The sequence below is a fragment of the Cygnus atratus genome, chromosome 14 (genome assembly GCF_013377495.2).
Source record: "Cygnus atratus isolate AKBS03 ecotype Queensland, Australia chromosome 14, CAtr_DNAZoo_HiC_assembly, whole genome shotgun sequence".
Classification (NCBI taxonomy): Eukaryota; Metazoa; Chordata; class Aves; order Anseriformes; family Anatidae; genus Cygnus; species Cygnus atratus.
In genome coordinates this window covers 8027359-8055294 of record NC_066375.1, presented here as the reverse complement: position 1 = coordinate 8055294, position 27936 = coordinate 8027359, and the positions used below count along the sequence as shown (strand labels likewise).

Here is a 27936-nt window from a genome sequence, read left to right as displayed (position 1 = left end):
TCTGCCCTCTCAGGACTCTCAGCTTCACTTAGCGGCCAGTGCCATGATTACAGATCACACTCAGAGATTTCACTCAGCTGATAGAGCAGAAGAGAAAAGGATGGGCGGTCTTCTTTCCTCTGAGCAGGGGAGAGAGAGGGAGAACATTAATGTCAGCTTGAGAGGAATGGTGAGGTTAGAAAGGAAAACTTTGTGACAAAACTGAGCTTTTACAGAAATAAAATCCATTCTTACAGAGAAAATGCCAATGGAAGAATGAGGTTCCTTCTGTGCAATGTTTCTTTTCTACTAGCAGTGAATTTTCCCTAGAGGACACTAAGACCTTGTAATGGGTTGGCTGTCATTTTTACCATCCGTATTAAAACTGAGCTTCACTGATACGTAGCTTTCTTAGGAAGCAAACTGCTGAATTAACTGAAGTGTGCTACATAGACTTCTCAGTTGAGTCAACACATTCTATAGAGATAGCAGCTTAAATAAAAACCAAAGAGTCCAGGGTTTAACTCAGATTGCTAACACAGATGAAAGCTACAAAGTACCTCACGTCCAGGATTTGATCCTGTGTTAGCATGTGAGCATCTCCTAAACACTAACGGGGAGAGAGCTCTTGCTGGTGAGAACTCGGGCTCTCCCAGTGAAATACTAACCATGCTCCAGCAGTGGCTCATGACCTCATAAATAGCCTTGGAGGCCAGCTTGGGTTTGTAGAGCCGAAATCCTGCATTGATTTCTTCCACCACTTCTCCATTGGTGCGGTTCTCATAGGGCATTTTACCTTCACTGAAGACCTCCCACATCAGCACTCCTAAACCAAACAAATGAGAACAATCACAAAGAAGCAGGTAACATCTTCAGCAGACCCACAGCCCCCTTCCACCTGCTCTTTGCAGGTCAGTGTTGGTGTCTGTTACTTGAAAAAGCATTCTCACCCAGATTCTGAGCATGCATCTGAAAAATCACGCCCTAACGCAGCTGTGGATGTGCAATCATGGTGGAATGTCAAAGGATTGCAGCACATATTTTCCCTTTCCCTAAATACTGAAATAATTTCCTATGATTACTGTTCAGAGCAGTGCAGAAACTCATGTTTTTCTAGTGTAGTGGAAGACAGACAGACTGACAAAATGGTGGTGGAATGCATTGCAGTTGGCCATCAGATGAGAGAGGGTCGGCAGATGGAATGAATGCAAGTTACTTGTGTTATTATTAGGTTTAATTCCTTCATTCACCTAATATGACTGTCTTGGTAAACCATGTTCACGCTGTGTAAGAAAACAGACAGATAGACAGGTCTGAAATATAGTTGTGTAGCTCCCCAGTCAACTTTGCTAGGGAATGCCTGCTTTCCAGCTTCTAATTATTCAAATACGAAGATGCAATGAGATTGCAGCTCCCCACCAGTGACACTGGCTCTGCTGAACACTAAGCCAAGCAGCTGTACTCCCCCAGGGTGCAGATTCTGGGCACTGGGAATTCCTCACACCCATTTTGTTCTCCTGAGCACAGCAGGACTTCAGGCCTGGCAGAAGAGGTGAACACACTGCAGTGGAGCAGAAAGCATCTCACAGTCATGAGACCATGAGATGAAACAGGAATCCTCTTGTGCAATGCCAGTGGAGGGGCAGGTAAAAATGCCAGCAATGTGTAGCACTGGCGCCTGCAGATCTCACTACGGAGGACTGACCGGTGCAAACAAAGCTCACAACTATTTCATTCGGCCCTGAAACTGGCGTGAGCCATCTTCACCCAGCTTGGCTGGACTGTAAATCAAGCTGAGCACACTTTTTGGAGGCATCTGGCTCTTACAGGGGCCCTAAATGTAAATTACCGCTCAGCAGTTTCTGATTTGTGAAGCAGAAGAACGTCCTTACCGAGGCAGCATCTCTTCCCACGTCACTGCCACTTTGCTGTGAGGTGTCAGAGCTAGCTCCACTGGCAGTCTTGCCCCTTGTTATTATGTGGAAAGTGCTGACAGCCTCCTCCACATGCCAGGGGACACCAAAGAGGAATGGAAGCATCTCTGGGTTGGGTTCTCGAAGGAGCTGCGTGGGTCTGAGCACCCAGCTCTCACCACACTGCTCACAGCCCCTCCCGGGAAGGCACGGCCTCACCCAGCACGAACTGCACAGCAGAGCCCAGTAAAGAGAGAGGGAAGCACAGAATTCACGAGCACAGACTAGCAAAGGTTATAATCCTGCATTATTTACTGCGAGGCCCGGAGCTGAGTGGCACCCCATTGACTGTGTGCTGTGCGCCGCACACTGCACCACTTCATTCCGCACTGCCATTATTTGCATGTTAGCTGGAGATGGGCCAGATACATCAGAGTGCCAGATCAACAGGCCAGGGAATAGCCTTTGTTATCTCCAGTGCCAATGATTTTGAGGAAAAAATATACAACAGCTTTCTTATCTATCAGGGTCCAGAAGGGAGACCAAAGAACAGATGCAAATCGTAAAACAATGCATCAGGGAGCAGGACATTAGGTGAGAAAATGTCAGCACTGAAATAATATTTTCAGATCAGCATAAAGCAAACGGAGTCAGCAAAGCAAACTTTGTAAAGCGGAGGGTTTGAGTGAAGCTTGAGTGCCCAGGACTGACATGCAGAGAGATGGAGTCCCTAAATCTCTTTCCTTTCTCTTCCTTATAAACCTTGTCAGTGACTCTCCAACATTTTCTTGGTCACTTATTCTATGGCATCATGAAATAGAGATTGTTGTTTGGTATTATATCACATTGTACAGGTATAATACATAAAATTGGAAGTGTCTGAGGTGTGTCAAAGTGTCTAGGCAGTTTACTATTCTTTCCTTTCACTTCACTGATTTGGGCTTGCTTTTCTAAGCTGCTTTTCAGGCAAAACACCATTGGGACTCAGAAGATGCACTGTTTAGGGCATTTTACTTGAGCACTGAGCCCCTGTTTTTTTCTGAGCTGGTGTTTATTCAGTGCATTTCCATTCTGATGAGAGGTTCTTACCAAATGACCAAACGTCTGATTTGGTGCTGTAGTTGCTGTAGGAGAAAACCTCTGGGGCAGACCATTTGACTGGAAACTTGGTGCCCGTGGAGCTGGTGTACTGATCATCAAGGACAATCCTGGAAAAGAAAAAGAAGGGAGCGTGCTGAGCAACCCCCTTGCCCCCTGCCAGCCCCCCATGTGCAGCCCTGGTGGCGTTACCTCGACATCCCGAAGTCAGACACTTTGACCACTTGGGATTCCCCCACCAGACAGTTCCGAGCAGCCTGCAAGAAAAGAAGGTGCAAAGGCAGAAGGTCAGCGCTGAAAGGCTGTCACAGACACTTAGCTGCTTTTAGCCCAGTACAGCAGACAGTGCTTAAAAATAGGAGAATCAAAGTGACATCCTACCATACAAAAAAGGTGAGAACTTGAAGTCCTAATGCTTTCTGCACGTTTTACAGCCTGCATGCTCCTGTTGCCAGGACCACGGTCAGCCATCAGTCTGACCAGCTTGCCTTTGCTGCCCAGAAGGGGCAGAGACAGACTCTGATTATCCACAGCCACCCACAGTCCCTGCTCCCTAGCAAAATGGCAGCAGTGAATGAGGCAGCTCGATTGTCCACTATGTAATTGAAGCTATTGAAAATAAAATAAAATGAAAGCTGAAATTAAGGAAGGGAACAAGGCCAGCTGGAGTGGAGAAAATGTCTGTCAGGGAGCAACATACCAGGTCTCTGTGGATAACAGAATTTTCTTCCAGATAAGCCATTCCTTCGCACACATCTTGGCACATCCCCAGGAGGGTTTCTTTAGAAAAAGTGCCCCGCTGGCTCCTGAGGTAGTCAGACAAGCAACCGTGCTCCATGAACTCAAACACCAGGCATATGGGAGTGTTCTCAAAGCACACGCCATAAAGCTGGACTAGTTTGGAATGAGACAGCTTCCTGTGGACAATGAGGGAAGGTGGAAAAAGAGGCTGAAATACGCTCAGTCCCATCTGTCCTTACGGAAATTGTTATAAACAACCCGCTTTTGTCACTCTGTTGCACTCTGCAAAGTCCAACTATGAACTATGAATGCAGAAAAGAGAAAATATGTAGAACAAATCTAACTTCAAGCTGGTTTTGCATTAAATATAATCCAGTTTCAAAGGTAGTGGTTAACAAAGGACATTTCTGCATGGAAAATCATCCAGTCAAACTACTACTTACATCAATACTTTAGCTTCCTCAATAAAATCCTCTTCAGACATTGCTCCTTCACGAATGGTCTTTATGGCTACTTTTGTTTTCTCCAGCCAGTAGCCAAGGTAAACCACCCCAAACTGACCACTGCCAATTTCCTGTACACGGGTGAGCTCTGAGGGATTAATGACCAATTTTCCTGTTGATTGTGAAGAAGAAAGAGTAAGGATCTAATGTTAAAATGTCAAAGAAAAAGCTTTTGTGGGTTAAACATTAAGACAGGACTCTGAGTGAGAGTTTCTAGCTCTCCCTCAAATTATCTGTCTGCCCTTTGGTATCTCATTTGACTAGTCCATGTTGCAGTTCATGTTCAAGACTAGGAATAACAACATTCCTTTTTTTCTCCTATTTTTCTTGTCTATCCAGTTCTTCAGGGAGTATTGTATCTACTGTGCATACGTGCACTACTAAGAACAATATGTTTTTGAGTTTCTGTGATGTCTACAGGAATTACAATAAAAACAATGCCAGTAAAATTCTGTAGTCAGATGGAGGCATCTTTCGGGACGGACTCAGCTTTTGTCAAGTTATGCTATGCTCCTGCTCCCATCACCTTTGTTCAGCATTAATTTCAGTACCTAATGTTGACTTTAGTGAGACCCTGGGGTCCTCAGCACCTTCCTCAAGACATTGACTTTGCAGGATCAGATCATTTGGCCACCAATGGTAATGACAAGGATGAAAACATAGGCAATGTAAAGATCTGAAGAAAGCTATTTGTTGTTGTGATAGTCACACAAGTATTCATCAGTATCAATGGGGATATTCAGGATCACCCAGCTAATGAGGGAGGAATGTGATTCCCAAATGGTCAAGACAGTAACTCCATACCATAGCTCAGACCTGCGGTGATTGGGGCCTTTTTCCTCCAAGAAGAGACTGCATATCGCAAACGAGTGACAAGGCCTGTATAACAGAGGAAAAGGTAGGATCCAGTTATTGTCACAGTCATGGGAAGCATGGCTCCCTCCCAGAAAGGAGTCTGTACACTGGAAGCAGATTTATTGTACTGAGTTCTCAGCTCCACTGGAGGGCAGCTGAACCTCTATTCAGAGTGTGATTTCCTGCCTGCTCAAAGGAAGCCAGTTCTGAGCAGTTTCAATTTACTTACCATTTTTGCTCTGTCAGCAAATATGAATTTGTATTAACTCTGAAGGAGTTCTAAAGAATACCTTTGATTTGTAGGTATATTTGAAGCCAGGGTTTCCCTTGGTACACCTGAGCTGTAGGGGCAGGAGTCTTTGATGCCTCCCACGTTTGGCTATGGATCCTGGCCACGTCCCTGACTTTGTGTCAAGTCAAGGCCCAGGGCTATATCACCTCCTGAGCAAGAAGGCGCTGCAGTGTAACTCAAGCAGGTAGCTTGTTCTGGCAGTGCTGACACACTCCCATGGACTCCAGAGAATGAAAGGGCTCTCTGTGGTATATCAGTATAACATACAACATCTGTGTTGGTCATCCTCAGCCTTAGAAGGACCACCAAAATGAAGATGTAATGCTGAAAGCTGAGTCAAGGTGATGTTTTTACTGATATCCAAGTGCCAAGATAACATTTCACTGTAAGGATGGAGGTCTTGAGAGACTTCCTTCATTCAAAACAGTCACCTGGTTGCATGGTAGAACAACAACTTCCCTGGCTGGCCTCAGCCTTCACTCACCTCCTGCATTGTGCTGGTGATAGTTGATGAGTTCAGGGATGCAGTCAAACACATGCTTTTCTGCCAAATAATATCGCTTGGGAAAGTCTGTTGTTTCGTTGATGTGATAATGTTTTATAACAGGATTGTTATCCGTGCTGAAAAAGATGAGTTTTTCTTTGAGAAAAAACAGGTCGCAACAAAAAGACAGGAATTTGGGGTATAGATGGAAGAGGAGAGAGCAAGTAAAAAGAACCTTCCTTACGCAGAAGGAATGGGAGAGGAGCAAGGAGTGAGCTGCAATTGCTAACAAAGCTGTGTGCTTGTATGTTCTCCCTGTAACTTGTAGATGGTCTCATCTCTAGAAAGGCTGAGGTTTCCTGATAAGAGCAGGTTGAGTACCAAGTTTCTCTGCCTCTTCTTTCTGAAACAAAACTTTCTGCCCCATGACAGAAACCCTTTCACTAGTCTTGTATTTTCCACCTCAAATGAGTGTATCTTGATCCTACAGACAGTTCAGTTGGGATGGCAATTCAACAAAATTACAACCCTGGTGATGTTTAAGGGGCTATTTATAGGCAGTTATTTAGATGCAGGGAGAAGTGGAGCCTTTAATACCCTTTGTTTTGCAAAAGGCAGCTAACTCTTCTGCCTTTTTTGGAAGCGTTTTTCTCTATCATTTTCATGAGCCTTCTGCTCTCTCTTTATAATGCCAAAACAACTACAGAGATTACACTCTCAGAAGCCATTTCATTGATGTAATTGATGTGAAAAGCTGCTTAGCTCAGCCGTACCTTAATGCTTTGGTGAAAACAGAGACTGTGTACATGCCAGGCTGCCTCGAGTCTCTCACCATGAAGGCACCTTCCCTACCCTGTAAGAAGAGCAAAGGAGAGAAAACTGATTAGAGACATCATGGAAAAAAGAAGTGGGCCGGGGGCAAGCTCTGCTTGTTTCAGCTCTCTCTACTGCTCAGACATGAGGATGTGCTAAATATGTAGGAAAAAAATGAGCCATCAGCCAACCGATGGAGGTTGCTGTTCCATGCACTGCTCTGGTGTCTGCCCAGGGCCTGCAGGTACACTCAGCTGGTCTTTCTTGGGTGCTACATATTTTTAGCTTAGTTTCCTGAGGAAATGAGAATTATGTGATCAGATCATGCTTAGTATGTGTGGGGGTGGATACATGTGAGTGCATGTCTCTCTGTCCCTCCAAGCCTCTCCTCTAGAAATTTTGAACCCATTGATGGCTTTCAACCTTATCTAGCAGAACAGTGGCGATATTAATTTCATGCAAGTTCAATGAAAATGGGCAGCCGAGTGGAAACACAAACCCCTCTGAGTGCTCTCCACAGGGAGAGAAACTACAGAACAAAGGTGCAATTTATTCAACACCAGAGAATCCATACGGGAGTGTAGGAAAGATAATTTACCAATTTCCCAGAACTGGGAAAAACTTGGACAAGATCCCGTGCTTTCTCAGGTACCCTGGTCATCCAGTATCTAAATATAAATGCTTAGAAAAGCAAGCTTCCTCCACTCTGGCACTCAAAAAACTATTTTCCATTTTAATTTTTCACTGTAATTGTCTTCTACTCATCTGAATGCTGAAATGTGTCCTAGGCCATGATTGGGCAGGGCCAAGCAGTGATGGATCAGATGGCAGAGGAGAAGATTTAACATAACATTTTGGATGTAACGTGCTGTGGTGCTCTATACACTGATAATAAAAAACGTGGTTTTCTTCTGTTTGCACATAAAGATACTTTTTGTCTGGCATCCCAACTGCTGGATTAGTTTTGCTTTGTTTTACCTGGTAGAGTTCCTCCATTTGTATGTGCCCTCTATCTATTTCTGTATCTATAAAAACATCTACCTAAAACCAGACTTCCTTCATTTCAGCACTGTGCTAATATTGGTAGAAGACACACAGCAAGCCGTGAATGTCTTTTGTCTGATAAAGCTGGAAGAAGCTTTATCAGCTTTATCAGACAAAGACCACCCACAACATGTGGTGCAAAGCTGATCCACCAAGTGCGCCCTGCCTCAGCCTCCTTGCTTGCACAGGTAGACAAGTGCTGGAGGCAGCATCCTGCCTGAGATGCTTTAAGCTCCATTCTTGCCCTTCCCTCTCACTTGACAGCAAGGCTGGCCGATGATCACTCGTGTGCTTGGCCGCATTTTTTGAGGGACTTGTGAGGGTTGGGAGGCTTTGAATGAGAGGTCTTCTGGTTCTCTTGGTGAGAGCTGCCACAGAAAAGCTGTTCTGGTAGGACCCAAAGGAAAAATGAGGTCACTAAACCATGTGTGGATACGTCCTATAGGAGTATATAGGAGATAAAAGATTTTTTAAACTGCATAGAAAAGCTTTTATTTTCATAAAATACTATCATCCAGGATCTTACTTGAGTCTCCTGTTAGTGAAAGAGCTAATTTACAAACTGAGGTTGAATTTGTGTGGAAAATTTGAACAAGCAGGTCATACTTTTTATTTTCATGACAATTTTCAGTGGAAAACTCTGTCTCTACTGAAAAATTAAAGATGCATGCTCACACGCACGCACACACAGACAGAACTAAACAAAACGCCAACCTATACTTTTGGCTTTCACCCAAAATACTTCAGCACGAGACCAGTTAGATTTTCTGAGAATTACTGGCATTTTCAGCCTCCTGCAGAGACAGAAACAATAAGCTAAAATCACAGTTTTCAGCTGACACGGTGTTCTGAAACGGTGTTTTCCATCACCCTCTCCTTCCCTGGAGGAGGGTGACACAGGTCGCTGCCCACACCCGGCTGCTGTGGATCCCTGCTGGTCCCATACCTCGCTCCTCAGTTGTCATTAATTAATTATTACTGCCCATCTGACCTGCACGTAACACGGGCTTACCTCATCCTTGAGGAGCATTTCTGCTTTGCTTCTGCTGATGTTCTTATTGTACCATCTGAAAACATCAAAGGACTCCGAGTCAGCACTTCTAGGCTATTAAAGTTCCTGCCAAAAAGCCTCTGCGCTAGCCCCAGCACTAGCACCAGCACAGATTGCGGGGTGGGGACGTGGGGTTTGTAGCTTCTATAACAAATGCAGGGTGCTTAGAGGTACAAGACAAACGTAGGCACAACTTACTCATATATTTGCAGATTCTCAGGTGATTTTTCTGCCAGGTAGCTACTTGGCACATAGCCTTCATGCCTGTTAAAATGCGATACAGCATGAGCGTGCTAGACAGACAGGATTTTCTCTACATCTGTGGGAGTCAGCCCTGAAAGATTTGCCTGCCAGAAGTCTTGCTCTTTGCATGACATAAATGCTGTTTTTTATGTATTTAGCAGGGTTACTGGGAAAAGGAAACAACTGATATCCTCCCCAGACTGGTTAAACAAGGGGAGATTAAAGAGAAGTAATGCACAGACTCCATCACTGTTCACATTCAGGATCCTATAATTTCTTTTTTGTGTTAGTTATCCCCAAAGGGAACACACAAATATGCTCTGTGCATTCCAGTTTTCACATTTTTTTTTCTCCACGTTCGACAGCAAGTATCAGTCTGAACTAGACTGCACTTGAAAAAATTGACTTTTGGATCCATTTTCTTCAGCTGCCTGGATACAAGCAGCATTAAAGGCAAGAAGCCTTCCATTGCTCTTTCTTCTACATATCAGAAGATACTTCATGAAAGTTACACTAGAGGCCAGCATGTATGTTAATGGATGAAAAACTTGGATTTAGAAAGGATTTGTAAATTGGCTGTGGAAAAGGGAATTACCCGTTCTTATCTTGAATCAGCCACCAATGTTCCTCAGAGCTGTCAATCACATAATATTCCTCATTGTATTGTAACGTCAGCTCCTGCGGGTTCTGGGCTTCATAGTCGTATATGGCCATGACTAAGGCTTCCTTTGTGTCTAGCAACAATTTCTGCACAAATTAGGAAAAAGGCTCATCATATTCATATTCATAAACATCAATGGCATGCTGTCTAAAATGATATTGCCCTGGCAGCACTGGTGTGTGCTATACATGGTCTGCTGGGTTCAAAATCCTCAAAGCTAGGAAGGCACCCCAGCTGCATGGTGGGGTACATGAGCAATATGAGGTTTTTTATAATGTGAAGTTCATAAAAAAAAATCACTTGCACAGAAAATAGTTAACTACTCCTTCTCTGAAGCTCAGGGCAGGATTACCTCTGTCTGATCTGTTTGTCACAGATGTTTCCTAAACTCCAATCAAAAGCCTCCAGTGATAAAATCTTCAGGACCTCCCTAGATGGACTTAGGTTGACCCTACTTCTCACTTCTTATTGTGTAAGCCTATGAGATTTTGTCCAAATCCACAAGTGGGTTTGCAAAACGATTTACTCTGTTCCTCTCCACAGCAGCTTTTGCAGATATGAATACTATTCTCATATCCACCCCCTTTCCCAGTTTCCCTTTCTATAGTTTGAAAAACAAACAAACAAACTAACAAAAACAACAACCATTGAAGCTTCCCTCACCATTGGAAAGCTATTTGTAAAACCAAGCTGTCTTTGGAGGACTGAATCTAGCTGCAGTGGGATGCTGCTGATTTATAACTTATAGAAAGAAAAGGAGAGAAAAAAAGGAAAAGGCAAGAGAAAATCCCAGGGAATATTATCACGGGTGATATTCTAGGTCACTGCACCATGATGAACATTAATGAACATATTTTCACCTACTTAACCACACAGGACACTAAAGACAGCTTATCGTGCCTCACTGCACTCACCCAGTTATCTTCAGGAGTGGGAGGAAGTGGCTTCTTTGAGGCTGAAATGAAATCAAGAAAGGTAATTTGAAACAGATCTGGACAAAACCATACAGAAATAGTGAATAGCCTTGGACTTTTAGAGTAAGATGTACCAGCAGCCTGCACCTATACAAGTGACTCTCAGCCACACAGTGTGTTTGAAACTGATGTACATATTACATAAGGAATCATGCCAACACAAGGGAAAAAGTCCTGGGTAAAGAAAGATTGACATCCCTATCTGCCAGTACCTACAGGCTTTTTTAGTAGACAAAGTAAAGATTACACTTGGTCATTGAAAGTACAGAGGAAATATGATTAGGACAAAATAGGACACACAGGGATGAATCTGTATATCTTAAGAAAGTTGTTAACAGCTTATTGACAGACCACAGCTGATCAAGTTCTTAGTTTTCAATCTCATTCCTGAGACAGCATGAAACATCCCACAGAGGAAAATGTTAATTCACAACAAAGAGTATCATACATAGTGAAAGACAAGCCAGAATAAAGAATGTCCCAGGAAGCCAGTAAGATCTCTTGCTGCAGATATAACATGGTATTCTTTGATGTTCTGTACAAGGTAGATTTAATCCTTTACTTTTTCTTAGGAATACATATTTTCAAGGTCAGGATGGTCTTAAAAATTCCCATACCATTTCTGGTGGGGTCATACTCTATACAGCCAACTGCCATCTTCTCTGTCTGAGCACAGCATCTCCACTTGCCATCTATCCAAAAGTCTGGATGATACTTTGAGACTAAACTGTTGTTGTTCCTGGTTTCTGGAAAATGATAGAGAAAGAGAAAGGAGGAGTAAAAAATGTGTTTATTTGTATTGATGTCATCTCTGAAAGGCATGTAAAACTGAATGGAAATAATCTGCACTAAAGAAGCTTCTTATTCCTTTCAAACCAGGCTTGGGTGAATATTATCAGCCTCCTCCGTTAATATTTTCCTTTCTCCTGAAAGGAGTGAATGCCACCATCACTCTGAAGGGATAGCCTTCCTACCTGTGATGGAGCTCATACCTCTGTACTGTGCGAGAGCAGAATCCTACCAACGTGACTATCTCTTTAAACTGTTAAACACCAAAACCACAGAAAGAAGGTCTCAAAAAAGAAAGAAAACCTGGTACACCATGTACTGATGATTCTCATAAAAAACTACAGCTCTGCAGTATGTATATACATAGGATACAGACTCTGCTGCTTTGGCTTGGTGTTCAGAAGGAGCTGTACAAGCTGGCATTCGCCAACTCCAAATATTTTTTGTGCATGTAAATGCCAGTCTTGAATCTCTGTATGAGCAATTAAAGGTCCTTCTGTTTGAAGCTCATGATCTCTATCCACAATAATAATTTCCTAAAAAGACAAAAAAAAAAATCTGCTGGCCTGTTTCAAGAGACTATTCGAAAATGTTGAATTAGAGGAGGTGATAAATCAAAAACTTGGAGCAGGTTCTTCCCAGAAGGGGAATAACTGGTTGCAAGACTAAATGCATGAACTCAATAATATCTCAGTCAGGCACGATGTTTTCAGAATGAACAATACAGCAGCTTGTCTTATAAAGCAGGAGAAAGCTTCAAGGGAAGCCTGATGCAATTTTCATGTACCTAAACAACACCTTCCCTATGTCAAGTACTGTGCTTCATTTCTGCATGCAGTGGTTAGGTATTGTACCTTCACTTCAGAACCATTCTAATGAACCACAGTGCAATTCAGGAGGTGAACAGGAAATGAAAGCTACCCACAAAAATGTTTCTTAATAATCATGATTCTGTAATAAGGTTGTCATATAAACAACGACTCTGTTAATCAGAGCTGAGAAATGTACCCAGAACATATTAATTTATTTTTTAAAAGTAGCCTAATGTAATTTCTCATCTCTTCCTACATAAGAAACCTCAAATTACAGTAACATATTAATAGTTTATCCTTGAAAGAGGCAAAAAAAGCATTCCATGTCCAAGTTTTCTATTGTTGCTGAAAACACCCGCACAAAAATTGCAAATACATTTGATTCCATAGCTGCACTCCCAATTATTGCTTTGCATGTTTAGATGCAAGACTTAATTCCTCTTGCACATTTTCTTGGCATTACAGCTTTTGAGAAAACTGCTCTGGGTTAAGTAACTTCAACAATTAGGTGGGTGCAGGGGTTTTGTTACCTTCCTTCAGTGTAGAGACCCATCTCTGCCGACTCTCGCGATTGGGTGCAAACACATAGAGTATGTAGTTATCATGGATGATCTGGAGAGGGGAGTAAAGAAGGGAGCCAGCCGTTAGAAACAATCCCAGATACACTGGGTACAATGGAATCACTGAAAGAAACAGGTAGCAGCCAACAAATTACAAAATTTGTAATTTTTAAAAATTTGTAAAATTTGTTTTTTTCCACGTGCGAGCACGTGGAGTACACAAGCCCTGTTCAGTGACATCTCATAACCTCAGTGCCTTTTGCTTCTCTAAAACTGAGTAGAAAACCTGATCAAGGAAGAATTCCAGATGAGTAATATTTTAGATCAATTTTATGTTGATAAGAAATGCCAGTGAAATCAATGGAGATGTAGCAATTTTCATTTTCACAGAAGCCAGCCCATTTCTTGCTGACCGTGGTTTATTCTCCTAAAGTACCTCTGGGGAAATGCCATCCGTTTCTCAGTAGTTTCTTTCAAGGCATGTTCACTTAAAATCTAAGAGCCAAATTTAACTTTTCTTGTGTAAGTACAAATCCCAAGCAACTCCCTGGAGATTTTTTGGATTACTATCAATCTTCAGTTTTTAATAGCTTTCACGAAGATTATAGCGTGGAAATAAGAAGTGAGAGCAGACAAACAATGAGCAGCCAGGATGCTGGTTTTAAAGCTTGTTCTTAATGATGAACAAATGATGGAAGAGAAATACAGAACATTTGTGAAATTTCAAACCAGGGAGTAAAATCATCACATGAATAAAAATGACTCAGAAACTTAATCGGATGACTACATTTAAACAGAAAATGTGATATAACACATAATCTATATTTTTGTTCCATTATTTATCTCAACAATTTAAATCCAAATGGGATCTGGTCTCTTTGATCCAGAGAAGCTTTGAAAAACTCTGACCGCTGTCTTTAAACAGAGATTTCTACATGACAGCAGCTTTATTTTTCTTTTTTAAAGTTTATCCAGCGGCATAGATGAGGCAACGCTGATTATTGTTTAAAGGACAGGAAATATTTGCTATCTCTTGGCCTGATGCCCTTGCAGGCACACGCAGACGGCTGTGTGACTCAATTGCTTTGCATGCTACAGAGAGATGAGTTATAACCTCTGTTACAAAAAAATAGAAAGAAAGGAGGAATAATTCCCGCTCGTTTAAAGCCACTCCTGTTGATGTTAGTGATATGCCTGTTTAATGTTTTGACAATCTGAGATGGATTTTGAAATCCGCAGTAAGTGGATCTCCAGAAGATGTAGCCACGAGCACGCACAACTGGATAAAATCACTAGTTTCAGCCACTCAGCAAGGGGCTCACTTGCCAGATGAGCCACACAAAGAAAACAAAACAACCCCAAACTCGTCAGTTCCACAGAAAATTTACAGTTGGGTGCAGCCGAGATAATTAAGAAGAAGATAGACAATATCATTTTACAAAGTACCACAAAACTGACTCTGGGACAAAATTCAGACAGGCTACAAGCAGGTCCCCTGACCTCAGCTCAGCACTGTCCAGCATGTCTGGTCCACTGCTATCAGTACTGGCCACAACCTTCACTTTATTTCGTTCTTCCTACAAGCAGTGGAGACACAGCTTGAAAAATTCATACCCAGAACAAGTAGGTCTGAGCATTTGTTCCTTTGCTCATCCATTCTCACTGAAGGAAGCTGCGTTATAGTGTGGGAAGGGAGTAAGGAGCAGTCAAGGTTCCCCCACCAAGCTTTCCCACTGGCTCCAGCTAAGAACTTTCCTGTCAGGCTGCTGTTGGCAGTGTGTGACAGCACCTTCTGTTGCTCCTAAAGACCCCAAACCAAGGTTGTAGCACTCTGATTGTCTAAAGGAATCTGTGAACAGATTGCCCTGTATACACAAATTCATACAGTGTTCAGTTCATTAGGGACTGCATTTTGCAGGAGAATTTTATTGAAATTCAAAATGAAATGATATCACTTATCAATGTAGTCAGTGGACAGACTCACCTGGAAAGGGTATTTATATTGACAGGGGATGATGATGTCACTTTTGACAATTTCCACACATTTAATCCTTGAAAGCTCTACAGAACCCTTCAAAGTCCTTTTTTTCTGAAAGACAGATAAAAACACTTGGTTAAAGCTAGTGATTGTGGATTAAGTGAATAATTAGACAAGACTGAGATGTCCACAGGAGATTTCTGATTTCAGTGGAGCAGAAGCAGATTAACTAATAATGTACAACATTTAAAAGTATAAAGAATCATTCTCATATATGGCACCTCTATATAGATTGCACATACACATATTTATATGCACATACATTTATTTCAAGTCAGTGCATGGATTCTTAGAGAACCAGTCAAAATCTTTGGCTGAAATTCATTTTTTTCCCCCCAACAAAATTAGATGCCCTTTTAACAACAACAACAAAAAAAACCAACCTCTTTTCATGAAACTTTCAGCTTATCAACACTTGTTTCATACTGAAAAGCTATAAAACAATAAGTATTAAAAAAAAAAAAACAACACACACAAAAAAAACATTTGGGTACTTTGATTTTCAAAACTAAGCATTTTATCTAAAATATAACATTTTCACTGATTCTGTTTTCCAAGAAACAAATCATGTCTCTGGTTTTGGGTTGTCTGGGTTTTCAGATAACAAAAATAACAGGAAATTTTGAAATAAATAAAATCCTCAAAAAATTGCCTACAAAACTCTTTTTCTGGCAGCTTCTGCTGCGTGATTATTCATCAGCTACCAGATAGTTAGATAACAGAGCAGGCAGTTAGGGGAGGATAAGAAAGGAACAGGATCCTGATATCCCCACTGCCCTCGAACTGAGCCATCGCCCCGTAGCTCCCAGGCAAGTGGCACTAGGCCCTTGCAGGAGAGATGGGTGGGGAAGATGCAGGCCGGAGCTAAGCTGATGCTTGCTATCTGGTGCACGCTGCTGAAGGATTCGCTACAAACGCGTTCGCTCTTCGGAAGCAAACTGGTTTCCTGTTTTGATTCGTTTTCAGTAGGGATGAAACACTAATCCGCTCCCAGCCCAGCTTTGTGACAACATGATGAAAGACTGTGAGATGTATGAACGCAAAGAATGCTGCAAAATCTTCTGTTTTCGCAAACACAGGTTACTGTCAACATGAGAGAGCATGAGCTTCAGAGACTGCCTTGTACTTGTACTTTGGTGGCCTCCTTGCCCTGCCTTGGAGTCCCATCCCAAACCTTTGTGTCCTTCACCCTCCGGCTCCCTTCTGCCCCTTGCTCCCCACATTGCCGTGGCCCCGCAGCTCTGCCCTGCTGAGATGCGGGGAGGTTTGCCGCTGTGAGCCATCCAACTTCAAAACAGAGAGGCCTAAAGTTTTAAAAAAAAAGTTTTAAAACTTTATTCTTGTACAACTGGCTGGGTACTTTGTCGTTGTGCACTTGGACTTGAGGAAAGAGAGGGAAGTTATTATGGTGTGGTTGCACATAGCTCCTGCTGGACTTTGCTGGTGTATGTTTTTTTGTAGTTGCCGACAGTTTAACCAGCACATTTGGGTTTTCTGCCAGGACTGTCTCTTGTCAATGGCATCTGCCTACGTAGCTCTATGAGGTGCAATGGGATTTTTTTATTCAATAAACCCAAGACTGTAAGGCAGCCCTAAATGTAAATACCAATTAGCTAGCAAGAGTATTGCCAAGTCTTAGAAAGCCTCACTGCACCCCATTTTCCCTTCTATTTTCTTTCATTCTTGTCTGTTCACTTCTTTCTTTGAGACTTGGCTTCCTCTCTCTCTTCTCCACAACCTAGTCTATCATTTGTTCTCCCTCTGGGACTTCTACCCTGCCATGAGACACAAAGCCATTTATTTCCTACAAAAAGCTTCAATTTTGCTAACAGAGAACTCTCTTTTGGCTTATTACTTTGAAGTCTCAGGGCTTAACCACACATGTTCCTTCTCCGAGGCTTTAGGAGTCAATGCTGTGCTGGTCACAGACTCAGCTTTTTCGCTGCAGACTGGTTTTTGTTGATACATTTCCATTCTTTTCTGAAAGACGGGGTCCAGCCTTCACAAGGAGCTTTACACAGCTGTCCTGCAGCTCTCTTCACCAGCTGAACTCCTGTTAATTGGGTAACTTCCACAGCAGAAGCCCCCGTAATCTCAAGTCAAGGTGTAACATCAGGCCGTGTCTCGCAGCCACTGCATTGCCTGGAAGACTCTCCACAGACGGGACTTTGCCGACAGAAAGCAATTACAGCCTTGTAGCAGCACAAACAGCAGGAATTATGATTCACAAACCAGGCATTACCCAGAAGCGGGCCTGGAAACTAAACATACCCCTGCTTTTGTGATGTCTGCCTGCACTTTAATCTAACAAAAGCAACCAGGCTATTTGGAAGGGAGGGAAGAGGAAAAGCCTCTTAAAAATGGTCTCCAAAAACCTCAGAAACTTGTTCCTAAAAGGGCCAGACAAAACATGCTGACAGTCCTCTGTTGCTTTCAGACTGCCTGGAGTATAATTAAATAGATGTTTTAGCTGGTCAGTCAGAAAAAACATCAGTGGTCTTACTGTGTAATGTGCATGGAGAGAGAACCGAGGTACATTGCTGTCCCACGAGGAGAAGCACAGTGTGCTGCAGATCACTGTGTCCTGTTTTATTTCTATTGAGCCATTATCTGCAAAATGGGGAGGGGAAGCTAACAGCACTGAGTGGAGCTTGGTGCATCACAAGCTCCATGCATCATGGTCTTCATCTCCAGTATCTCACCTCCTCTTGCCACACAGCTCCAGCAGTCTTTCCCTGATAAAACCTTTAGTTTGTGTCTCCTAAATGATCACAATGATCCCTATTTGTCTTAGATACAACTTAGAACAACTGAATATGGGATAGAAGAAGGGGGGAATTTTCAAATCACAACTATTCTATAGCGATTTTTACATACACAGCACAAACCAGGCATCTCACCGTGCTTACTCGGGGAATGAGCCACCTGGCATTTAGCACGTGCTAAGCCTACGCAACCACCAGCACTGTTTTTGCCCAGCCACAGCAGCCTGGCCAGGCAACACAGCTAATCACATCAGTTCCTGGTCTGCTGGTTTGAGCTGAGCCTGGGTCAGACAAGCACGGGCAGAAGCGGGGACGTGGAGCTGGGTGCGGGAGGGCAACGAGCCGCCAGTGAGCACAGAGCAGCGTCACGAATATGCTTCCTGACTGCGGTTCTGCACTCATAAGCTTCACAAATGTCTAAGATTTTGTGAGATATGGGGCTATGCAGTCTGGGGAATTTGCTACTTTCTGGCTAACACTTCGCTGTTGCTATTTGTGGTCCCAATTCATCAAATGTGCTACGACAACCATTGGGGCTTAAGGTCCTGTGGAGCCACAAACCTTGGTGGCTGCTGAAATTTGAGCTAAACCCCACTGTATTTATCAAAGAGCCATGGCAGAAAAAGTAGTCACGGGTGCTGGAGCAGAGGGCAGGGAGGGAGGCCAAGTGCCAGGGAGGTGGAGTGGGCAGAGCTTTACCTCAAGGAGCACAGAAGGAGAGAGCAGACAGCACCTTCTAGCAGGCAGAAAGGCAGCGTGCCATGTTTCACAAAGCAGATTGCGTTCAAAAGTTGTGTAAGAACTTGTGTCTTTTGGGGTGTAAAGGAAGGGAAAAGCATGCAATGAGGATTCATGTGGCCCCAGACTCCTGATCAGTGGTCACTGCCCAGGGCCCATGCTGCAGCTGGACTTTCCTCACCACACATCTCTGGTGTTGGCTCTCCCCTCTCCGTATCGCCCTTCTTCATCCCCAACCCCATCGCCTGCCCCATCCCTTCCTCCCTGCCCAGCCAGGCCCTCGCAGCCAAAAGGAGCAGGTCCCCCTGTATAGGGGCATCTTTCCTCCACCCCGAGCTCTGCCCGTGACCCTGTGCGTGTCCGCTGCTCCCCACCAAAGGCCCAGCTGCAGCTTTCCCTCGGCAGGTGGGAAGGGGAAGGCAAGTTTATAGCTGCGGTGGAGAGAGCTAGGAAATTCCAGTCCCCTGTAAGCAAAACCGCAGAAACATTTCCGCCAATAAAAGCATTTAATGACCGTTCCAGCAAGGCCAGGTTTTTGTCTGCAAGACTATGAGCTGAATTTCGTTCCCTGCTTTCATTGTTGTGTTGATTAGGAGCCATTCTCAATTAATCATCTTTGTGATAAAATAGATGGGGGGTCTGGCCTCAGCCCTTGGCATGACCCACTTGGGCCTTGTCACCTTCACCCTGGTCCCTCTACTCTGGCCGGGCTCAATGCACAACCTGGATGGAGGCAGAGGCTGATCTGAGGGTTTCTTACACTGTGGGATTGTAGTGGTGAAACCATAGAATCATAGAATGGCCTGGGTTGAAAAGGACCTTAAAGATCATCTAGTTTCAACCCCCCGGCTCTGGGCAAGGTTGCCAACCACTCGAGCAGGCTGCCCAGAGCCCCATCTAGCCTGGCCTTGAATGCCTCCAGGGATGGGGCATCCACAACCTCTCTCAGCAACCTGTTCCAGTGCCTCACCACCCTCTGAGTGAAAAATTTTCTCCTAATTTCTAACCTAAATCTCCCCTGTCTTAGTTTAAAACCATTCTCCCTTGTCCTATCACTATCAACACATATAAACAGGCATTTATATGTTTATAAACATACAAACCCAAATTCTACTAGTTAGAATTTGGGTCTCATAACCATGTGTTGGCTGTAAGGTAGCAATGGAGAAGAATACAGAACATAGTAACTAGGAACCCATAAGATATCACTGCAATAAGATGGACTTATTTTTAATGGTGATTCTCCTGAGAAGTATTTTTCCACGGATCAAAAATATTATGCTTGAACTTGAACTTCCTTGAAAACTGTCCTAATGTAATTACTAATGTAATTGCTAATGTAATTACTTCCTACCCCTTATCTTCTCATATTCCTTATCTATACATTGGGGCATGGGCTCTTGTTATCATTATTAGGATATAAAGAACTGTTGACTGTTGGTTGATAGAGATCTTGCCTGAACCCTAACACTGTTCAGTATTTTGTGAGTTCTCACTCTTATAAGGAACATCAGTAGTTTGAGGTTTTATAAAATAAGTTAAACAATTTTAAAATTAATTTTGAAACCTAATATAAGCAAATTGGACTTTAAAAGAAATTTGTAAGGGATTTTTTTATTGCCTGTGAATAATAACAGTTTCAAAGGAAAAGCAAAAAGAGGTGGTAATTGGTAATACTGGGAATTTTCTGTACTGTTCTGACTGTTGTGTTATGCTGTAATACCTCCAAGATACCCTCTTATATTTGATATTTAAATTCCTAAGTGTAGCTGCTTGATTCATATGTCTATTATGACTATTCTGTCCTCCCACTTGAATTAAAAATAAAACATAAAGATAGTTTTACAGCTGTTTTCACATCAAAAGAATAGAAAGGTGTTTTAGAGTTGAGCATAACCTGGATGCAGAGTGCGTAAAATTATGTTAATGACAAAATCAACTGCAATCAGTGCCTAAGATGCTTGCATGCATCTAAGCAGTCGAGATGGTGAAGCACACGTAGGAGCCTGGGACAGGCAACTGGAGAGCTGCGTTTGCTTCACTGCTTTAACTCATCCATGGAAAGTCCCCTGCAGGCTTTGGTTGCTGTCATGGCTGACTTCAGCACTTGCAGTCAGGAACTTCTTTTTGCCATGCTGCATTTCCAGGAACCTGCAAAGATCTCCTTGATTGCACCCTCCCCTGGAGTGCAGGACGTGGGGACAAACCCAGGTAAAGAAGCCGAATCACAGCAGGCTCCGACATCAGAAAGCAAATATTTCATCTGCCAGAGAGATGTCACCGTGCAGCTTAATAATTGTGCTGCATGCTGTCAGTACACGTTGTTTGTGGGCTATCAGCTCACTCACCACGCAATGTCATTCCCAATAACTAATTTCAGCTTCTAAACTTGTTTACAGAGGTCGATGCTGTTTGTGCCAAAGCCTGTTCCATGCAAACAATCTCAGTCTGTTATCAATTTACTCGGCTAAATTTTCGGTGTCCCTGGGGAATAACTGCTGTAAAGAAATGACTCCTCCCATCCTTATAGAGTCCTATAGGCCAGATCCACTATTGTTTTTCCAATAAAATCAGTTAAAACCAGAGAAGTGTAAAAATTATTTAAAATGGACAGAAAAGTCAATGGAGCTACACTACAGACCTGGACCTCAGACATTGCTCGCAGCCAGGAGTTGGCTGTTTCACTGTTCATTCCTCCAGGCTTCCTGAAGTGCCTGGCTTTCAGAATTACATGAGCCTAAAACAGCAGGCATGCAGGGGAAAATTGAAACTATAACCTGTCTGCAAGGCTTCTGTGGTACAAAGAGTACATTTTCGTGGGCTGTGTAAATTTAAGTTTCAAGTACAAAGATCTGGTAGAAAAGCACGCTTGGACGTAAGATCATTTTTTCTCTGTGTCCATCACAGGGCCTCACACATTTGCAATACCCCAGCGTTTTCATTGATCTCCTATTTCAATATCATGCAAAGCCACTTCCAGTGTTCGTATCACAGTCCTGTCTCAGATGATTATCAAGGCGTGCATCCCTGCTATCAGAACAAGTGGTTTGAAAAGAAAATCAATGACACTGTCAAGGAAACTAAAAAAAAAAAAAAAGATTCTTGGCTTTCAAATGAGCTTTCTAATATAGAGAAATTAAGTCTTGTGTTACAAAAAGCATATGGAACAATTGCTGAATATTACATTCGTTTCTTGAAAACTATGCTTGACTAGATGGGAGGAGTGGATATTAGTGAATAAAAGATTCAGTGATAGAAGGAAACCTAAATTAAATCTACTAAATGGCACCACTTTTTTCATTAAAAATGTGTAGGTCTTAAGGATGAAAAATTGGTCTGGAAAGGATGAAAGAGTACAAAGCAATAGGCAGGCATTGCAACAATATCAGTTACAATATTGATTACAGTATAAAGCAAAGGCAGACGCTGGAAACAAATATGGCTACAGTAAAGAAATCTAATAAAAGATTATGAAATCTTGTTACTATTGTAGTATATTCATATTAAGAAGTCCTTCCTTCTTAAAGATATGAAAGAAAACAAGGGTTGAACATTTTTGCTGCATCGTTAATGTTTTCCAATAGAAGAAAGATTAGAGCTTCATAATTTAAAGAAGATGGGAGTATCTGACATTTGGTCAGAAGTAATTTTAAAAAAATCTTGGAAGATTAAAGACCAATAAATGCCTAGGCAAAGACCTAGTAGGAGCAGAACCGGGTATGCACGGCAAGTGCAAGAAGAAATGATTATAATCCAAATTTTGGAAGATTGAATTAGTTATTCTGGCAAAAAGTAGCTATTTTTTCTTACCAGACTCTACTTCACATTTGTGGAATTAGAAAGACCACAGAAAACAGACGTAAAACAAACTGTATTTCGTTTAAAGCGATCTTGTCTAGACAGTATCATCACTGTCAATCATGCCGCAGAAGAAAGTCATGAAAGAACTGCAATAGACTGGTTCTTTCTAAATATTCAGAAAACAACAACAACAACAACAACAAACATTTGGTAAGATATAATGGAACAGGTTGCCCAAAGTTGTGGAATCTCTGTCCCTGGTTTTCAAGCAGTGGCTAGTTAAAGCCATAGCTGACTTGTTCTAGTGTAGGCAGCGGTCCTGCTCCGAGTGTTGATCTAATGATGGCAACTGCCTGGCCCCGAGCACAAAGTCCAACTAAATGAATTTAAGATGTGCCCTCCAACCAATAATATGATTATTACAAAATCCATGATAAGTTCACAGAGGTATACTAACGGATTCATTTAACATTAGGCACAGGTTTGTACCTTGTCTCCATCTTATTTAAGGTTATGTTGATTTTCTTACGTAAAAAACCAACAATGTTGAAACAGCTGTGGTGTAGATAGATGCCACGCCTGACTTCTTTGTGGGCGATATGTTTATTATTAATAAATTAGTTGGAGATATGCATCAGAAGACAGATGGTATTGCAAATTCTGGCAAGCAAACAGGACTTGTTAATAAATACAAGACAAGTTATGAAGAATGATCTATCTACTCAGATACATATTTATATGGGAGGTTGACTTTAGAAACATCTTTAAATTCAGTGTCTATGAGGATTATAATTTTGTGACTGTTAAGGTATCCAGAATACACAAAGCAAGTCTTATATTAAACAACGAGAGATGGTATGGACAGCCACTGTAATTAACGGGAACACCAAAACCAAGATCTTCAGAAGCAAAGTCTTAGTCTGTTTACTTTAGAGACTTGGTGAGAAAAACAAGCCTTTCCAGGGCAAGATAGACAAGTCAGGTTTCTAGAATAATCAAGGTAAAATGGACTGCTGGAAAGAGGAACAAAGAGCTTCTTTTGTCACCACACTGCTGGACTGTTGCAAGTAACACAATGTGTAGATAATGCAGCAGAAGCAGCTGAAGCTTTTTAGGATTCTGATAAAAGGCTTTTCAGTCAAGTTTATTCTTTTATTTTCCCGGAACAACAGACTGAAAGCAAATTCCAAGACACACTGAAGTGTCACCTTTATGTCTGAATATCAAAGATTTGAATGGAAAAGCCCAGGACAAGGCTGACTCATGCTCTGTGACCTCTTGAGCATCTGACCAGTGTAGGAAGAATAGTACTGCTGTAAATGAAGAGAGAACGTGCTCCTTTCACTGCTGCCTTTAAAAGCTGCACTAGTAATAGCACATGGGGGCATGAAGATCTGAAGTTTAAAAATAGCTACATGCCTGAACTTCCCAGGTATTAGGTGCAACTTTCCCAGCCCCGAAATAATTCTCAGAATGTCTAAAGAGGGCAAGGATCCATATTTTTGAAGAGGTAAAACTGTGGCATAGGGACACACGTTACATACATGGTACAGACAGGCTCTGGCACTCCCCACAGGTCCGAGCCACACCAAGATGAGCAGCTCCGACCCAGAAACGGCGGAGCTGCACCAGGGTGGCACCACCCCAGAGGCCAGTGGCCTGTTCAGTCAGTGGGGCACCAGCCTCAGACATCTGTGCCACTTTTAGACCACAGCCAGCTTGAAAGGCAAAGATACATGCTTCTTTCTGTCCTTATCCAGGTAGGAATGTGATATGCCAAAGATTATTCATGAACCTCTATTCAGTGTCTGAAATGCTAAACTATTTTGGTGTCTGAGTAGCTTAGCACTTCAGACACGATCTCTCTTTGTTCTTCTGTCTGCTAAACTGAAGGATTTACCAAAGACCACAAGCCGTTAAGCCAAGGAGATATGGGTAAGTCACTAGTTTGTTTTTGCTAAGGCTAAGTAAGAACATTTGAAACTCTGTCCTAGAGACCTCTGCAAAAGGGATTCACTTGGCTGCTTCTTTTGCAGTAATGCAAGTGCACTGGGATCCTGAGAGTACCACAGAAGTGCCTGCATTATTGGGTACTCCAGTGAGGATCAAACTCATTGAAATATATAAAATGATTGCTCCCATGTGCTCATTTACTCACTTGCACAGTAGCTATAAAATCGGACCCTGGAAATGAAGAATTTTTGCCCATGGAATTGATTTGCATGTCATGATAAAGGCACTTCTGATTTATTTTAGTAGACGGGGGCTGAATACATGTGCCTGTTATCAGAGCTTAGCTTTATGTTAAGACAGCCCTGCATTGTGTACTGGTTAATGAATTCCAGGAAACACAGCTTCTTATTGTTGTCAGTTATTGGGGGCTCATTCTCCTAATGAGACATGTAAATATCTTTCATTAACATTAACGGCGATTGTATGCTTAGCCCCTGAGGAAAACAGTGCCTTCTGTCTAGCTATGTGCTGTTACGACAGAAAAATGCCATCCTAGTTATTGCAAAAATTTGCCTTTATGATGTCGGTTGTCTTGGCAGCTTTTGGTATCATTTACAGAATCATTCCTATATCCCTTCAACTTGGTTATTTCCTTGCTTTGGACTGCTACAATACACTGTTAATCATCTTTTTATACCCACAGTGTCCGAATCCAGGGAAAAGGTCTGTTTGTAAAACCCTGTTAAATACAGACAAAACATGTAAGCCTGCGTTAAATACATAAGATTATACTTTACTTTAACATGCTCTGTTGAAATCAGTGGGACTTCTCAAATTGTTTAGAAGTTTGCTAATTGTTCTATCTGAATTTACATTGTCACTGATTGAATGGGGACTAGAGCAGTGGACACTGTATATACAGTATTGAACTCCGAGTACAGTAGGCCATTAGACATGTTGGTAAGGGGTTCCTAACGAAACTCTTTGAAACCTCTCATAGCAAACATCCACAGAGATTTCCCTTGAAAAATACATCAAAAGTGTAGGCAGATGCTGGGCCCATCTATCCTTTGCAGCACGCGTGCCTGAGGATACTCCCCATCTCTGCGGCCAGCACCCAGAGCAAGGGGACCATGAGCAATGCATGTTGGCAATGGTCCCCAGCCTCTCCTAACCCCTGTCAGCCCCACAAATTATCGGAGAGAGTCACCGTGGAGCAAAGCCAAACCTGTGCTAGAGGATTAGCACTACAGACCATCGATTTCAGTGTATGCTCCCTGGTCCTGGTTGACTCACTGGGACAGGCCTAGCCCATGTGTCAGGCAGGTACTGTAGTTTCCCCTTCATGGGCTGTGAACTCCTCTTCTGGGCATTCACTCCATTCTTAGCATGGAACAAGAGGGTGTTTGCATAGCCTACCCAAAGTTTTTCCCTGCAGAACAGCCATGATCCGACCACAAGGAAGCCTGACCAGGATGGGCTAATTTTTGGCAGTATTACTGAAAAGGCTGAGGATTGGTTCCGGGAGTATGTCACAGGAGAAAGTCTTTTCTCCTCATTTGATACAAAGTCCTCCTATTCATGTAATGACCTGCTTTTGACAGTTCATATCAGAAAAAAAAAGTCTGTTTTTATATATTTACACATATGTACACGTGCATGTTTATAATAGATAATATATGAGGTAAAGTACATAATATACCAAACCCTTATTTGGTCCAACTTTGCATTGCTTCATTTTGATGTCACTGTACTTTGGAATTTTACCACACCTAAAGATTTGGCCCACTATTGTCTGACTTTGGAGATCAAATTTTCAGAAATACCTCATGCGTGCATATGTATACACATATGTACAAAGGTATTTGTCAGCTGTCACTTGGTGTCCATTCAGATTTTGCATGTGTAGTGTACTAATGTGCCTTTGAAAGCTTCTTAAATGGTGACTTCAGAGGTATTTTAAGATGTTCTCAAGTGGCCTTTTGAATTGACCTTTAGGAAGACTAGGGGATAAAATTTCCAAAGACAGTCATGTTGCATATGAAATATATGCCCCGCTGAAAGTCACCAAGTCAGATTTTCCTAACTATTTAAGTGACTAAAGAAGCAAACACCTAGCGTGATTCCACAAAGCTATCTAGGCAAAGTGTATGTTGAGTCCCTCTCAAGTCCATCAAGACTCAGCAAGCACCAAAAAAAACCTAGGTCTGAAAATTTCTGTAAATGCCTACAGCAGAATCACTTGGATGAAACTTTTGAAAATTTTAACCAGATTAATCAACTGAATAGTTATAATAGAATTTAAAATCTTAAAATAATGACATCTGAAAGATAGCTTGGATAGCAGTCAAATAGACTCTCAAACTAAATACAGACACACTGGGCAGCAATAAATATTTTCCTATTTAAATATGAAGGTAAGAATAACACTGGCTATAAAATAAAAGCAAGAAAACTTTTTGTTGAGCACATTTCAGAGAAATAGCTTACAAGTAAAAATGACTGTTAAGCCTTGAAGCTGGTATACAATTTCAACGGGGGAATGACACCATACAAGGACACATTATACCTTGCTTTTCTTGCTGGGTTCAGTTTTAACTTAATTTTCTTTTTCTAAACAAGATCAGATCAGATGATCTGAAGGTGCCAACACTGGATAGCAAGACAACAAGATCCCCAGCACTGGTCTGTGTACAATAATAGCGCGTAAACATAATGTATTAACAGCATGTTAAGTGATTGAGAAGAAAACAAGCAATATTATTTACAACCGTGATGAGGCTCAGCAAACATCCAGCTAAACAGAAGAGGGAAATAATCCTCTCTTCACTAGAACACTTAGCACAATGTGGTGCACAGACTGACTTTTAATTTTCTTTGTATTTTGCAAATTAGGGAATGCAAGCCTGGGGAAACAAGGCCTAGTCTGAGCATGGATCTTATCATCACATCCCTTTTGAAGTTAACTTGGAAGAGTAGACCTGAATGGCAGCTGAATTTGTTCTGAATTGTAAGACTAGTCTACCAACCACCAATCTGTTGCCCTAAAGAAAAGAAGGAGAGCAAAGATGTGTGGCTAGTTGTGGCTAACATACACGTTTAGTCTCTGCAATGCCCCACTGGAGGTCACTCCCGTACCCATGCAGGCAGCCAGGCACAGGCTCATGCAGCTGTCAAACAAATCGATTTTAACAGATCATGCTAAATTCCTACGACAAAATTATATACTTTCTATAAGGTAACAAGTTAGTCTTATTCCCCCATATGCACCAAATGCTCACTGACCAGAGGCTTGTAAGGACCCATTTGACCACTCTAAAAATTTCGGTGAGTGGTGCTAAAATAAAACCCAGAAATGTAAAGTTAATAAAGTTTAAGAAAGAGTTAATCCTTCCCTCCATTATTCTATTATGACAAAGAAAATGGCTGACATACCCCATGGCGATGTTCATAGTAAGCCAGCTTAGATTTGGTTAAGACAAAGAAGCGCACTTTAAAGTTGGAGGGTGAAGTCCTTCTCTTCTGCTGGGATTTTTTTATTAGCTGTTCCTCCAGGAGCACACAGTTATTCATGGCTGGGCCAAGAATGATCCTCTCCTGGGACATGGGATGCCTGCCCTGTGAGCTGAGCACCCGTCCAAGAAAAAGACACAATAAGGAAGGCAGTTAAGTTTCTTTTTTTTTTTTTTAAAAAAAAAAAAAAAAAAGGTGTTCAAAAGGCAGCGTAGGTACTTTGAGCTTTATCTTCCCATCTACAGCAAAGCTTCCTTTCTGTCAAACCATAACCACATCCTCTCTGAAGTCATAAAACGAACAGCACATGCGAAAT

At 42.2% G+C, this 27936-nt stretch overlaps 1 protein-coding gene across 2 annotated transcripts; it reads right to left on the bottom strand.

Moving 5' to 3' along the window:
* Positions 1-47: 47 nt before the first annotated feature.
* On the bottom strand, positions 48-27713 carry ITK (IL2 inducible T cell kinase). 2 transcript variants are annotated; one of them, XM_035559669.1, is made up of 17 exons: positions 27543-27713; positions 14797-14901; positions 12783-12864; positions 11269-11397; positions 10592-10632; positions 9612-9763; positions 8972-9037; positions 8735-8789; positions 6639-6718; positions 5866-6002; positions 5039-5113; positions 4175-4346; positions 3691-3907; positions 3183-3247; positions 2982-3100; positions 648-805; positions 48-119 (listed from the first exon to the last, which is right to left on the bottom strand). In XM_035559669.1, exons 1-17 carry the CDS (start codon positions 27711-27713, stop codon positions 48-50), a joined length of 1896 nt encoding a protein of 631 aa, XP_035415562.1. The 2 variants fall into 2 exon arrangements, with proteins under 2 accessions (XP_035415562.1, XP_035415563.1); XM_035559670.1 differs by having other exon boundaries at positions 10583-10632; positions 27543-27680.
* Between the last annotated feature and the right edge of the window lie 223 nt (positions 27714-27936).